The 16,723-nt window shown below is 42.6% G+C and overlaps 1 protein-coding gene across 1 annotated transcript in view; it reads right to left on the bottom strand.

Moving 5' to 3' along the window:
- Positions 1-6,739: 6,739 nt before the first annotated feature.
- Positions 6,740-16,723, bottom strand: part of SPATS2 (spermatogenesis associated serine rich 2) — a 1,115,118-nt gene continuing 1,105,134 nt past the window's right edge. The window contains exon 13 of the mRNA XM_044083679.1: positions 6,740-10,483. Within this exon, the coding sequence (XP_043939614.1) occupies positions 10,127-10,483 (357 nt within the window). The 3' untranslated portion in view covers positions 6,740-10,126. The remainder of the gene's footprint in view (positions 10,484-16,723) is intronic.

Here is a 16,723-nt window from a genome sequence, read left to right as displayed (position 1 = left end):
TGATGACAGCTCTTAAGGGACTGGTGTCCAGCACTACTACAAGAATGGGGCAGCAAAGTTCCAATCCTTTGCCAAAGACAACAGACACCCTTCACCAGAAGTGTGTGGTAGTTTAGAGAAGTACCTAATTCTACCCAAAAAAAGATCCCACAAAGAGGTTTAGGGAAGGAGCTTTACAAGGAACAAGCGAATGAAGACTTTCACTATGACTCAAGTTACAACTTGGCCATGAACCAACTTGTTAATTTGGACTGGTCATGAATTCAACCCAAAGAAAAAATTAAATGCAAGTGTTTATGCAACATGACCCTTACAAACCCACAGTGGGAAGCAAGTCCCTCAACAACCTCAAATGTATATCTACGTTACAGTTGCACAAACAAAAAAGTAATTTCTCACGACAAAGGAATTACTGCCAATGCACAAACAGATAAAAGTGTCAGCAGTTATTTCTTATCAAAAACAGTGATCAGGGACTTGAACATTATTCAGCTGTACTTAACCAGATAGAACACCTCATACAGTTTTGCAGGAGAGCTAACCAGGATGATGGTGACCCACTGTTCTACCATTTAAAGGAAATGTACAGCACCAAGAACAAACCTGATGACCTTAAAAAGCTTTCTTGAGGAGCTAGAACTCGTTACTGCAAGCTTTAGATCACAAGTCTGCACCTAACATGGAATCTGCTGATATGCAATCCACACACCAGTTCTTAGAGAGATATCATGGCAGTTCCATCTTTACGAGGTGGCATATACGAAAGAAGGCCACAAATTGCTTTGTAAAACTTGTGGATAGTGACAGTGCTGAAACTATATGACAAGCACATTGTCTTTAAGCATATCTGCAACTCTTTCTTTCAAATCAAATACTGGTATTTTCTTGGGACAACTATACAAAATAAAGCCATAAGCAAGGAAACATACCTCAACACAAATGCAAAATACAGCTAAATTCCCTGCAAAGGTCTGTGGGGTAGATGTGACCTCCGAGAAGAATATATAAAAGTATTTTAAACTGTTGCAGAAACTCTAAACACAAGATCCGAAGAATATTTACAAGCTGTAAAAAATTTTCAAGCAAAGGGTCACTTGGCAGACCACGTCTTGGAGGGGAAAATGAAAGGAAGGCACAAAACAATTAGGACAGTTTGGATACAGAAGAGTTTGTTACTCTAAGGTAAATAACACTATCACTACAGTAGCAATACATTTTTCAAAAGTTATTTTTGACCTAGAACCCCTTATGCCATCTGTCTTCTAGCTACTCTCTCTCAGCTTCACTATGGGAAAACTGGCAAAGACAGTCCAAGTTCCTAACTTCCAATCTCCCTGTCATAAGCTGGGAAACACTGATGCAACTGTGCTACTGAAGTCTTTATGTTCACTATGTCTACTATCATACCCTGTAGGAGAAAGTCAAAACAGCTACCTCTGTCTTCCAACCATCACAAGTACAACTTTTGGAAGCTAAGATCCATAAGGGAAGTGGAGGTTTTGCTCAGATCTTCACAGAGCTTCCTGTATGAATATAAAAGGCACCAGTTCACTAACCTCATTTACTGATCAGACTGTCCCCCCACCCCAGCAGTCAAGGGTTTCCCAATTTGAGACCAACTCACACAGCTGCACCTCTGGCATTAACTATGGTTTCAAATAAAAAGGGTCCTGCCCAGTACCATCTTTAGCTCAATTTACAGCTAAACGATAAATTTGACTGTAAAAACTAACACGTGTAAAACTACATGCACAAAATAACTACAGATGATTTATAGCAAGTAAGCTGGTAAGAGGAGTCCTCTACATACAAATTCAAAATGGAGATGCTGAGTGTATATCTGAACCTCTGCCACAAAGGTCTCCTTTTAAGGTGAGTACCTTATGCAAATACACTAAGATGCTGGATAAATCAGGCGAAATCCCTTGTAAGACACTCATATAAAATTTGATTTGCTAGTAGACTGGGCATTTACCTTGTACCATTTTATACATTTTTGGCTACATATCCAGGATGCAACTTCATACATGTCTTCCACTGAAACACTAAGAGGCTTCTGGGGAAAAAAGGTTATTCAGATTTCCTAATATCCTTTGTTCACTTCACAAAGCATCTCAATTTTCTATACACATTCAGTAATGGTCCTTTCCCTTATTTTGCTAAAAAAAGTGTGGGCGCAATAAAGACTGGGCAGCTAAAAATGTACTTAAAAACAAACAACTTCTAAATGTTCTTCAGTCTGTGGGATATGCCTGCCTCTCTTCAGGTTTGCTCAGTGTAGTAAGCCTGAGCAATTCAGAGACCATTCTCATGCTACAACAGTACACAGGCATCAGCTGCAGAACGGATAGTAGCATCGCTTGCTTGCAAATGAGTGTGGTTAACACTAATTCACCATGTGCTTTCTCCTAGAAACTGTGCCACCACAATAGTCTTAATGTACATCTATTCAGTCCTATGAATGGATCAGGGCTTGAAATGCCATGCGTACACATGGTCACCCAGTGACTGGTCAGTACTATAAAGCTGTGTGTGTGCGCGCATATACACACGCATGCGTGTGCATGTATGGTGTGATCATTATCTGGACAGGGCATGTTTGCAGCTGGCTCGATATGTGTGTGTGTGTGTGTGTGTGTGTGTGTGTGTGTGTGTGTGTGTGTGTATGTATGTGTGTATGTATGTGTGTATGTATGTGTGTATGTATGTGTGTATGTATGTGTGTATACAACTGTGCACTGGCTGTGTTATGTGTCTATGTTAGAAGGTGACTGTAGAACTCCAATACATGGGTTGGTATGGAGAACACAAGTGTAATCAGCTCTGAAACTGCACTGTTCACTCCAGAAGCATGGTAATGAGTTACTAATGAGGTGCTGCTTGGTGTGGCTTTACCATATCTCTGAATTGCAGATTATTGCTATTGTACTACTGCTCAGTCTTGCATTACCCAGTTGGTGCTAGCAGTGATAATCTTCCTGAATCTTGGAGAACATTTATACTGTGTGCTTATGATAAGACACCAAAATATAGACTTGCCTTAAAGGCATTCAGTGCCAGTCCTACCACTCTCATTTCTTCAAGTTTTTGAGAGGACAGCTTTTCTTATACAGTTTTATGAAAATTCAGGGACTATGGATGAGATTTCCAAGCAAAGTCTGAAGATTATGCTAAAACGTTTTTGAAAAATACTGCAAGAAATAAATGCATTCTTACTATCATACTGCATGACTGAGCCCACAAAAGCTCTTATTACAGAGGATGGGGAACTGTGCTACAATGCTGCAGGGAATTAGTGGCTTGCTAAGTTTTTCAAAATTCACTGGGCCCTTTTGTTATGCAGGGGTGCACTGGTTACCGTTATGATGCAAAAGGACCACAGGGCCCAGTGACTGCATGAATAACAAATGCTGAAATTTTCTAAATCTTTCTTCCCTGGGGAAGATGCAGTTCTTTGCCACCTAAGTGCTATACAAACTTAAAAAAAATTAAGTTTGGGACAGTACGGTGTAGGATGCCTTAAAGTTCTTTCTAAACCTTATGAACAGGAGGAAGATTCATCACTGGAAGGCAGTGATTCAAGTTAACTGACAACTGCTCATTCAACTACAAGAACCTACAAGCTGTGTGAAGTACTCACTAGATAGTGCACTGTTGAAAATTCCATCTTCTTAGAGTCTGGTACACAGCCTACACTGTGGTAACTTTCCACGGTTCACTTTTTCCATAAGTTACTGCAGCACCTTCCTATATACCTGAATGAATACCTAAGCACAGCTCAGTCTGCCATCTAACTGGATCATAACCTTGTAGTATTACATCATTCGTTCAAGTTCATGGGGAATAACTAGGAATCTAAACAGGTTTCATCATTTACTATTTGGTATATGTATCAGATATCTATGTCTTGCAGATGCTCCTTTCTGCATATTTAGATTTTTTCCAGGCATTTGTAAATATATATATATATATATATATATATATATTTTTTTTTTTTTACTTTTTTTTGCCAAGGTGTTTAACTTATTTTTGTATACACATTCAGTACTGGAAGAGGGAACACTAGCATGGTCAGCTCTGAAAAGGCAGTGTTCGCTTCAGAATCAAGGCCCTCCTTAGGAAGACACGCCACAGGACAATAGTTGCAAGAGCTCGTGATGAGGCAAAGGACTGGGACAGTTGCTTGATTGTAACAGCTTAAATAAGGTACTGAAAGGAAGGGACATCCTTGACTACAGAATTATCAGAACCTTCTGCATTCTTTGTAGCTGCTGGTATTACTTCTGATAAACCAGAGTTAGACATCTTCTTGGCAGAGACAACAGACTAAGCAGAGCTCTAAGAAATGTCTTTAGCTTCCTTTAAGGGGGCAAAAAAGCATGACAGCTTTGACTACAATGTGGGGGGGGGGGGCTGGATAAAGCAAGCTTTCATCTAACACTTTTCTTTACTAAATGTGAATAAAAATCACCACAAAAACATGCGTCAGAATTATGATTAGGGGCCAGCCAATTATTGCCATCACTATGGGGGCCTGTTTTTGAATAACAGAGAAAGTACAGTTGTGTAAGAACTTACCATGTAGATGTCCTACTGATCACTGCTGCAGTATTCCAAATAGCTGTGTTTTCGCTACTGATGTCCTGTTTGGGTACCAAAGCCTAAACCCTCCAAGCAGCATGCGTCCAATGTACGACTTTAGCATGCAAGCATAGAGGTATATAAGATGACATATGAGCGTAAATTATCAGACTATCTCCAAGCCAGGAGCCTGAAGACCACAAACAGAAGTAGTCAGCTAGGAGGGGCATAGCAAGAAATGATGAGACCCTCTCAGTCCTAAGAAAGAAATTTGCAAGAAAAGTGGGAAAGAAGGTGGGAAGGAATAATGCAACAATGATCAGTAGGACATCTGCACTTAGGCTCAGTTCTAACACAACTGTACTAAGTCTTGGCTACACTCATTCTTGCAGTATTCCAAACAGATGGGTGATTTACAAAGCTTAAAGGAAGACAATAGCCCAGAAAGGAAGGCTGTCCTAGACATGGAAAATACATTAATTCTGTAGTGTTTAGTGAAAATGTGCACAGAAGACCAGAAAGCAACTTCTATGATGGTTTTGGAATCTACCCCTTTGTAAAAAGCCCCAGAAGAGGCAATTGCTCTAGCAGAATGAGCCACTGGGGAAGAGGGCAAGGACATGCCATGGTACAAGTAACAGGAAACAGACTTAGAAATCCAGCTTGCAGTGGTCTGTTTGGATACTGGCTGGCCAGCTCAGAGTCCATGAAAGAGATAGTTGGGTCTGACTTACGAAAAGACTTAGTCTTGTCCGGACAGAATCTTAGTTGTCTGTGTTAATCTAGGGAGTGAAGTCTTCCACCCTTGGTCTGTGCATTGGGAAAGAAAGTAGGCAGACTGATGACCTGGTTGACAGGCATCTTAGTTACCAACAAGGACACACTGTCTTTACAGAAAATAAGAAAGGGAGGAACAGCCATGAGTGCCTCTAGTTCCAAGACTCTCCTAGCAGAAGTGAATCCCAGCTCCAAAATGTTTTTCTTTGTGCAGAATTTGAGAGGGAGATGTTTCTAAGGGAGGCATAGTGAGATTTTCCAGTATAAAGCTGAAGTCTTGGGGAAGGCACAGGTCTTCTCAGAAGGTTTAAGTGCAGAACCTCTTTTAAAAATTGTTTGACCTCAAGCCTGGATATAACAATTGAGCTGAGGGGAAGACTGGCCAGGATGGCTGAAAGGTGGGCTTTAAGAGAAGAATACGCCAGACCGCTTTTCATCAGCTCACACAAATAGGATAATACAAGAGGGACCTCCATACCTCTCACCTGTACAGATTTTTGCAAAATGTACAGATTTTTCCCTCATTTATTGTCCATTTTTCAAAAAATTGTGATTTTCTGGCAAATTAGTGGCAAATCATTAAAAACTGAATTTAGAAAATAAAGATACACATTTGAGCTTCAGACTTCATGCCCTTCAGAAAATTCATGCTAATGCAAAAAGTGTTTTCTATCAACTTTCTAAGTTTGTAAGAGCAATATTTAAAAACTGTCCCTATTTATGGTCCTCTGTCCCACTTTTATTTAAGGCTTTGTCCAGATTTCTTGCTCTAAGAGGTTGAGAGGTATGGCCGGACCTCTGATTTTATAGGATCTTGATAGTTTGCTTGACACCATACTGAAAATCTCTTCCATTTGTAAGATTTTCATTTGGTAGGTCACCTTGCTTCCTGAAGAAGCCAGAGGAGCCTGGATTCACAGATCATCTAGGTAGGGGACTATTTGTAATCCTCAAGACCTAAAAAAGGCTATAACTGGGGCTAGGCACTTCAAGAAGGCTCTGGGTGCTGCAGAGAGCCCAAAAGACAAAGTAGTAAATGGAAAATGTGATGAGCTAGTACAGAATCCCATGAATTTCTTGCATGAAGGGTGTACGGGCATATGAATGTAAACATACTTTAAATCCAGAGATACTAAAAAGGCCTGCAGAAGGATAAACAGAGAAGAGTTTGAAAAGACAGCATTTTGAAAGTGAGTACCTTGTGGAGGGTGTTGAGCTGGGAGAGGTCTCATATACGTCTCTAATGCCCCCTTCTTCTTCTTAGTACAAAGAGCACTGAAGGAACTGTAGTTCACGAACAATGGGAGGGAGCTTTAATTGTTCAGGAGGAGGAGGAGGTTGGATGCCTTTGAGGGGAGGTAGTTCTTTCAAGGACATACTCTTTTTTTTTTTTTTTTTTTTTTAATTTTAATGATAGTGAGTACTTACTGATCTATGGTAATCTTTTTCCAATTTGTAATGGAAAGTGACAGTCTTTTTAACACGGCAAGGGTAAGACCGAGGGGGATTAGGAAGATAGTCGCAGAGACCTGTATGTGAAGGGAGGCCTCCCAGATCTGGGGTCCTTTCTGGGAGTCTTCTTGTGTTTTTAGAAGGCATATGTTCCCTTCTGATAAAAGAAGTGTACTTGGTTGGTTAATTCCATTTGTACCTGGATAAGACTGATCTGTCTGCAGTCCTTCACATTTTTAACTTTCTCTTGGCAAGGTTTTGAATAAGGCAGCTGCCTGTGGACCAAATAAAAGGTCCCTGTTAAGGGGGGAATCTAGAAGTTTAGCCTTGACATCTTCTGGCAGGGGCTGGCTACACAACCAGGGTATTTCCAAATGAATGAACTAGTAGCTGTTGCTCTGGACAGGACATCAGTAGAGTCATATATGTTATTTATACTACATCTATCCACTAGAGTGGCCTGATTTACCAAAAGAGAAATCTGGTACTTGGAATCTACTCAACATAAGAGCTACAGCTTTGTTCAGATTGTTATGAGCAGATAAGAGGCATTTGCTCATCTGGGCCTGAAAATTAATTACCCTGTAAGACAGGGTAGAAGGAGTACAGATCATTTCCCCTCAATCTGTCCATAGCTTGCTGTTCTTGTCTGATGGGAGGGCATCAGCATTAGACAGTAGCATAGATGGTTTGTCTGAGGCTAAGTAAACAGCTAAAGGGTCAACTACAGGATTCTTATAAAGGAACTTGAGATAACCTGGAAACTTGCCTGGCCTTTTGGCAGTGGGGGGCTGACAGGAGTAGTGGAAGTGGATGCAAAGTGGTGCAAAAAGGCCTCCAGAACTGGAGGAACAACTAAGGGGTTGCAGTGCCCCTTTCCAACAGACTGTATTATCTCTTTTGCAGATAGGTGATCTGCTTAAAATCTTTCACAAAATGTTTCATCTTATTTACAATAGTCTTTCCAAAGGATGTCTCTTCCACAGGGGGATCAAGCGAGAGATCAAATCCTAATCAGAGACCACCTGGCCAGGACAATGAATTTGACAGGAGTAAGCTAAGGAATGGTCATCAGAATCTGAGGCCTCCTACTCAGAAAAAGAAGAATCCATAATAATCTTCCTTGGAGTGGGTGAAGGAGCTGAAAAGGAAGGAGGATTAAGGGCCATAATGACCTTGAACATGCCCTAAGAAAAGTCCATCACTCCTTCTCCCTGTAAAGGGGAGGAAAGGAAACATGGTTGGTCTTTTGTCACTTTTTCTTTGGGGTGACATCAGCCTGAATCAAATGCGGAAGCTCTGACCCCTGCCATACTTCAGTTTTCCTAGAATCTCTTTCCATACTAAAATTTGTGGGATGCCTCCTGGTCTGAGATAATGACCCATGAGTCCCATTTCTCAGTTGAAGTAGCAGTCTCTTCGGATGTGTGGTCATCTGACTCCACACCAACACCCCAAAGGATTTAACAGAGAGGGTCTGAGGTACAGCTAGACATACCACTTGTTCTGTTACCACTGTGGGTACACAGGAATCAGACTGGGCAGACAGTCTCAAGCCTAGGCCTTTTGAATTTCTTCATAGGTGCAGAAGGTACATTAGGAATGGAGGGATCTGCCATCTTAGACAGGGCCAAAAGCTTCAGTCATTGGGTTTTTAAGAATGTGCTCAGCAAAGACAAAGGAGTGTTCAATGTCAAGGGTGCAAAGTAATGTCAGAGGGAACAGGATTTGTAGTAGTGTTCTGCTCCTCATCAAGAAAGGCACTGAGAATGAAGGTCTTTACAAGGTATCTGCCTACTGCACTCACACTTGCCTCTCCTAGCCAACATCTAGCAAATCACAGCAAAGCAGTTTAAACAAGAAGTAAGGTTCTCCAAAGAGGCACTTGTATGATTCTGAGAAAGCTTATGGTATAAATGACCATGGGAAGATCAGACCAATGGGTGTGAGATGTGCATCTAGGCTGGCAGTGAGATAATCTGAGAATTTAAACTCCTACGTCTACTTACATACCCATACACTTGCAAGCTAAGGTCATGCATCGGATGTATGCTACTGGGAAGGTTTAGACTTTGGTACCGCAGCTGGACATCATCAGTGAAAAGCCATCTGTCTGGACTACTGTAACAGTGGTTTCAGTCAGGACATCTAAGGAATGTTGAGCCACAAGCCCAATCACAATCATCTCAGGTGAGACACAGTTCCTGTAGTAAGTGAACTAATAAAACCTACCATGTCAACTCCAGTTCCTTTGAGTAACTTAATGGAAGAATCTAAAATATGAAGTCAAGAAAGCCAGCAACTCAAACTGAAGTGCCTCAGATGACAGTTTCGGTACTGACTTGAGAGAAAGAGGGCTGGAGGGCTAAGTGACTGAAAGCCTACTTTCTCTATTAGTTGGACGGGTTTGGATCTCTACAACAGGAGAATTCCCTAGTGGAGACCAGACATTAGCCCCCATAACTACTGTTTATTCACTATGCAGACAGCATCCTTAAGTAAAGAGCTGATTCAACAGCACATGTATCGTGTCGAGATGCACAGAATGCAGCAAAGAATGCAAATGCTACAGCAGTGTAACAAAAAAACATTAATGCCAACACCTACACAATCCTGGCTCTTGCCCTCCACTGATATGTCAAGATGTTCAGCTTCTCTGTGACAGTAGTTGTACCACTGCATTACAGCGGGGTTACACATTTGGGAAGAATTAATGGGTTTTTATTAGGGAACTAAAGAGTTTATGGACCCCTAAACCTCCAAAAAAGGAAATGCACTGGATTACTGGCAAAAACATCATATCTGATGGCTGGAAGTACATAAAGTCACCCGGTGATTTTTCAATAAGCAGCAGAAGAAAATATAAACAAGTTTGCCATCTAAGTTTCTGAAAGCAATGCGGGACATAAGTATTAAATGCATCTGTTTGAAAGTGATGCACAAAATAAAATTCTGTGCTTCTGTATATATTCTGGAGTTGCTGGCACAGCAGCTCTGAGGTTTTTATAGATAAAATGTTTACAACATCACAACACTAATCTAAAACTTCATATTGCACATCACCAGCATATTACAGCAGTCTTTCGGGATTTTAAAGGGGACAGAACATTTTTTTTTTTGTTTTCTTTTCCCCAGAGTAAAAGTATGTTGACAAAACTAATGCAACTCTACAGAAGAAAGACAGAAAGAGTGGAAAGTGGCACAAGGATGGTACATGTAAACGTTTGTCTTTTGTTAATAAATCTAACTACAAATCTACAGTCAACTTGCTGAAGGCTGAGCTGCTTTCTAGGAGGAAGAAAGCTGAATAATTCCTTCAGGAGCTGGCAGCTGCTGAAGACACTTCAGGTCGGTATGGCTTCATGGGACGCTGTGGGAGGCCATTGGTTTCCTTGGAAGGTACATTTGAGGCTATCTGGTTTGAAATGGTTGTCAAGTTCTGCTCTGAAAATGCATCAGTCCTGTTAGCACTCAAGGAATTAAATGGGTTCCGATCCACTGCAGCATCCTGGGATCGTGCCTGAGAATTCGGATTCCGATAGCCAGACTGAGGATTACGGGGTCCATTTCGGTATCGATTCCTATCATCATATCTTCCTGTATTAACAGAACTATTTGGTCGTTGTCCCTGCTGCCTGTAACTCTGCCCGGGCCTCCTGTTTCCCTGGAATACCTGAAAAATGATCAAGACAGGTTTAATTGTATGAAAAAGCTTAAATTAGTGATTAAATTTTAGACTGTCCCACCTCACAATAAAGAAAACTATAAAACAATGGCATGATAAACACAGTAGTTTCTGTCACTTCTCATCCAGTCTGCCTAATTTTACTTTTTTTTTTTTTTTTTTTTTTTTTTAAATACTTACTTCCTCAACCCAGTGATACAGGCCACTTCAACAGTACCAGAATAACCATACTACTAGGGACAGTACCAGAATAACCATACTACTAGGGACAGTACCAGAATAACCATACTACTAGGGACAGTACCGGAATAACCATACTACTAGGGACAGTACCGGAATAACCATACTACTAGGGACAGTACCGGAATAACCATACTACTAGGGGCATTATTCTGGGTATCGCATACTCTTCCATTGGAAATAGAATGCTACACATTTAAAACAGCAGCATTATAAACAGATACTTATGGTTACATTTTTTTTTTCTAACTGTTCAGCTGCTCTTGACTCTTTTCACAGATAAACACTCCTCGGGATGTTGGGAGGCTTGACTCCCTGTAAAAAAAAAAAAATAACTTTTTAAAACTTGCTGCCTATCATCAGCATACAGTGATCCAAGTGATTGTCAGCATGTTGGTGAAACTCAAGGAGCTGGTTATCGAGTTTATAAAGTAAATTCATTATTCACCCTCCAATGCCTGCTTTATGCTATTCGGGGGAGCCACAACATTTTCTGACACTCAGTAGGCAAGGCAGATAACTTTCCCCAAATGGACATCCAGCCCAATGTAGGATGCACACACACATACACGCGCGCACACACACATATAAGTATACATATATATATATATTATATATATATATATATATATATATATATATATATATATATATATATATATATATATATATATATATATATATATATATATATATATATATATATATATATATATATATATATATATATATATATATATATATATATATATATATATATATATATATATATATATATATATATATATATATATATATATATATATATATATATATATATATAAACCTCCCCATTAAAATGGGATAAAAAGAAGTTATGTACTCACCATAACATTCCATCTGAGTTGTTGCGCTTCATTTGTCTTCAACCTGTGGGACACGGATCTGGGATGGATCCGGCTCGGCCGCATTTCTCCAGCATTGGATCTGAGCTCCAAGCTCCTCTACTACCCATAATGCCCCGATCTCCTTCCTCCCTTCAGATCAAATTTGCTGCCCACCATAGCAACCCAACCTGACAGAATGCCTTACCCCTTGGTACAATAACCCAGCTAGTATCATAAGAAATTACCAATTATGCAAAAGAAAGGGCCATGTCTTTTCCATCCAGACCACCACACAGCCCATATAAGGCAGGGGGAAGGAGGGAGGGATGGCTGAAGACAAATGAAGAGCAACAACTCAGATGGAATGTTATTATGCTCAGTATATAACTTCTTTATCTGAAGCTGTTGTCTTCATTTGGTCTTCAACCTGTGGGACAGAGTCCCCAGCTACCAAACACCTGGAAGCTCCTCATGGAAGGATATTTCGTAACATGGTGGAGCCAAAGGATACCCTACTTTTGGAGAGAAGATCCAACTTGTAATGGGAGATACAAGTATGCAAATGTCATCCAAGGAAACTCTGGACCAAAAGGCAGCTGAAGTAGCCACAGACCTAGTAGAATGCACCTTAACTTGACCTGGTGTAGACAATCCTTTGGTTGAATATGCCAAGAGTATACACTGAGAAAGCCAAAATGCAATGGTGACCTTTGATACAGGTTTCACTAAAAAGGGCTTCGAGTAGGAAAGGAAAAGTTGATCGGACTTGCGAAAGGCCTTTGTTCTGTGTAAGTAAACACGTAATTGTCTATGAACATCCAGCAGGTGCAATTTATACTCTCCCTTATTCTGAAAGTTCAGAAAGAAGACAGGGAGGTTTATAACCTGATTGATGTTTGACTGAGGCCACTTTTGGCAAAAAGGAAGGATTAGTGCGCAAAGATACCCTGTCTTTATGGAAGATCATGTATGGAGGCTTAATCGATAAGGCCTGAAGTTCAGACACTCTTTTAGCTGAAGTAATAGCAATCAGGAAGGATGTCTTCCAAGACAGCAACTGCAGAACAACTAAAGCAGTGGGCTCAAAGGGGGAAGAAAACAAGGCTTGAAGGACCAAAGTAAGGTTCTAAGGAGGCGTAGGATCCTTGACCAGTGGCCTAAGAAGAAAATTACCCTTCAGACAAGTGTTACAGAGCTTAGAAGAGGCTAGAGAAGCTGAATTTGGAAATTTGAAATAGCCGCCAGATGAACTTTAACCATAGAAAATCTGGCACCCTGTTGAAAAGTACCTGCCAGAAACTCTAAGATAACAGGAACCAGAGCAGTGAAGGGATCCAAAGCACACTGAGATGCCCAAATTGAGAAACATTTCCACTTACTAAAACTTCTTCGTGGAAGATTTATGAGCCACTACCAACATCTTCTTAACCGGAGAAGATACCCTGGGAGTCCTAACTATCATGGGAACTGTAGCAGCCAAGCATTAAGCTTCAGACTGGCCAGATCTGGATGTGGAATCCCTGAGGGATGTGTAATCAGATCCAGAATCGGATCCAATGTCCAGGAAGGACACACTACATGCGACCACAGAGATGGGAGCCATACTTGGCGAGGCCAGAAGGGGGCAATGAGGATGACTGCGCACTTCAGCCGCTGCACTTTTTGAATGAGCTTTGGGATCAGGTGAAGTGGAGGAAAAGCAGAGAGAAGACCAAAGGGCCAAGCATGAACCAGATCGTCTCTGGGGGTTCAGAACGAAGAACTTGCTGCACTGTCGGTTGGAAGGAGAGGCAAAGATCGCAGCAAGGCTGACCCCACTTTATAAAGATCTATTTTGCTACTGAAGGATTCAGAGACCACTCATAAGACATCAGGACAGACCTGCTGAGCCTGTCCGCTAGAATGTTGTACCTTCCCAGAATGTGTGTTGCCACCAGAAAACGGCTGGTGGAGATCACCCACTTCCACAATCTCATGTCTTCATGGCAAAGGACATAAGACCTAGTTCCCCTCGGTTTGCTGATGTACCACACTACTGACATACTGTCTGTTTGGATAGCAATCGTCCCTAGAGAAAGATGGGCATGAAGAACTTGCAATGCCAATAGCACCACCCTCATCTCCAGGATGCTGATATGCAATTGGGTCTCCAGGGAAGACCACATGCCTTGAATTGTCCTTCCCAAGCAATTCCCCCCACCCGAGAAGGGAGGCGTCCATGGTCATCATGGTCAGAGGGGAGGAAAGAATAAACGGGTGACCACGAAGAAGGCCCAGGGACTGAATCCACCAGAAAAAAGAATCCCTGCATGCTTGTGATAGATGAACAGTATGTGACAATGGCAGATCTAGAAATGACAACTGGACCGCCAGAGTCCACTGGAGCACCCTCGTGTGTAACCGAGCTGTGAGTGCAAGGGTAATTGTGAGCACCCTCATGTGTAACCGAGCTGTGAGTGCAAGGGTAATTGTGGCCGCTATGGACACCAACACTCTTAAAACAAACTCCATTGGAAGAGATGGAACTTGAAGAATGTGCAAGACATAATGTTTGAGGGACTGAAGTCTGTCTGGTCTTAGGAAAACCTTGGCCTGAATGGTATCTAACTGGGCACCAATGAAGTCCAGAACTTAAACCAGTTCTAACAGGGATTTGTTGAGATTTATATTGATGCCAAAATGGTGGGTGGTCTGGATAAAGAAATCCCTGGCTTGCCAGAGTCAATGCCTAGAGGGAGCAGAAAGGAGCTAATCATCCATGTAGGGGAAGACCTGGAAGCCCTGCAGCTGCAGGTGAGCCACTACCACCACCATTATTTTGGTGAACACCCTGGGGGGTGTGTTGAGACCAAAGGGTAGCACTCTGAACTGGTAATTAGTCTCCAGCCGGAAGTGGAGGAACCACCGAGAGTGCCTGTCCATTTTGATGTAATAGTACAAATCCTGAAGGTCCACCAACCACACCCAGTCGTTTTCCTGCAGAAAGGGCAGGGTAGATTGGAGGATGACCACCTGTAATTTTGTCTTGGCAACTGACAGGTTCAAGGCTGAAAGATCTAGAATGGGTCTTAAGTCCCCTATCTTCTTTGGCACTAAAACAAACCTGGAATAGATGCCTAAACTGGACTGAACTGGGGGTACAGGCTGGATGACTCGTTTTTTCGAGCAGCTTGGAAATTTCCTGTGCTGCTGCCTCTCTGTGTGGGTGGAACATCCGGGAGGTGTTTGGCCGGAACTGGCCTTTGAAAGAAAGGGACTGAATATCCTCTGGATATGATTCGCAACACCCACTGATTACCTGTAATTGACTCCCAGGCTGTTGGGTGTAATGAAAATTGACCCCTGACTACCTCCAGAGACGAGCAGCCGGTAAACCCTTCAGGGCTTCTGCGCAGATCTGTCTGAGAATGAATCCCATATCCCTTCGTTCCTCGGACCCCCTCTGCCACAAAGGCGGCGTCCGTCGAATCCCCCCCTGCCTCTGAGGAAGGGCGAGTCCTGAGCATCTTGGGAATAACCCTGAGACTTCCTGAACCACATCTTTGCTCCCCGCTAATTCCTGGAGAAGGATCATTGAGGGGTTGAAAAGCAGATTCCGACTGCAGGCAGAGTCTTTCATTCCTTCACACTCTGGACCAGTGTGTTGCGTATCGTCTTTCCAAACAGAGTGGAACCATCATATGGGGCATTTGTAAATGATGCCTTGAAGGTTCTGAGAAGGTACAAAGTCCGAGCCAGGCATGATGCCTGATGGGAACGCCTGCTCTGGCAGCTCTAGTGGCGCCCTCGGTAGCATGCACCAGAAGCAGCATAGAGGTATTGGCAGTGGAGGTGAGGGTGGCCATTCGAGAGGAGAAAACCGTCCTATCCTCCACTGACATGGACCCTTGGGTAGACTTGGCGACCTCCTTCACTGGGTCTCGCTGAACCCAAAGACTGTTGCTGAAGTGTAGACCTGCCTCCAAAAATGGTCCAAGGCCTAGACTCTCAGTCCGGCGGATGGACCATGGAGCTCTCCTTCGCAAGCTCCTTCTTGGTGGCCGTTGCCACCACAATGGCATCGACAGAGGATCCCTTTGACCAGTGTGGCTTATAAGAAGGGGCGTTGAGGACTTTATCAGGGTGTTTGGGGATAGGCTCCTCTGTCGGGCTCCTTCCACTCCAGAGATGTAACAAGATCCACCAGAGGATCCATGAGAGGGGACACCCAGGAAGTACAGGGTCCTGTGCCAAAGCCTGCAGGAACACCTACTCGTCAGGGTTGGGTTTTTGGGCAGACCACCCCTAACGCTGCTGCAGGATGTCTATGATGTCTCTAAATGAGACATCCTCCGGAGGTGATCAGGGGGAATCCTCCCCTTCCTCCAAGTTGGTATCCTCAATGAGAGACTCTGGCAGGGAGTTTAAGTGCCTCCTTTTACAAGTGCAATTTTTGAGGAATCTCCTCGGGGGGGGGGGGGGGGGGGCTCGAAAAAGTACAGTTTTGTACCTACCATAAATGTAGATGTTCGAAGATCCACATTGCTGCAGTCCTTACATATGGGTAATCCGCTGTCCTCGGTCGGCCCGAATACCAAAGTATTAGGCTGACGTCGGTCATGGGCGCTCAGATCTGACATCAGAGCATCAGGGTATTAAAGCGCATGGCCGACGTCATATCCTCAGTCTTTTCTTGCCCCAGATGTCAGAAGGCCCTAAAAAAAAAGGCCACAGCCAAAAATAGAATACTTCCCAAAAGGCATGTACAAATAACAGCTACCACCCAAACCATACAACCATTCCAAACTACAGAGGGGAAGGAGGGAGGGTAAATTGGACTGCAGCAATGTGGATCTTCGAACATCTACATTTATGGTAGGTACAAAACTGTACTATGTTCTTCATCTCACATTGCTGCAGTCCTTACATATGGGTAGAATCCCAAAGCAGAGGTAAAGGGAGGCTGGCAAAATCATAAAGCATTGGGAGCTGCCAAAATGCCCTGTAAGATTGCAGTGGCAAATCCAGCCCTAGATTTGGAATAAAGAGGAAGGTGGTAATGTTTAGAAAAAGTATGCACTGAACTCCAAGTAGCTGCTTCCAAAATGTCTTTAGTAGCTACTCCCTTAAAAAGCTGTAGAAG

Source organism: Protopterus annectens, chromosome 9.part0 (genome assembly GCF_019279795.1).
Source record: "Protopterus annectens isolate FY-2018-M chromosome 9.part0, PAN1.0, whole genome shotgun sequence".
Taxonomy (NCBI): domain Eukaryota; kingdom Metazoa; phylum Chordata; order Ceratodontiformes; family Protopteridae; genus Protopterus; species Protopterus annectens.
The sequence above is the reverse complement of the archived record's forward strand: the minus strand, read 5'-3'. Positions and strand labels throughout refer to the sequence as shown.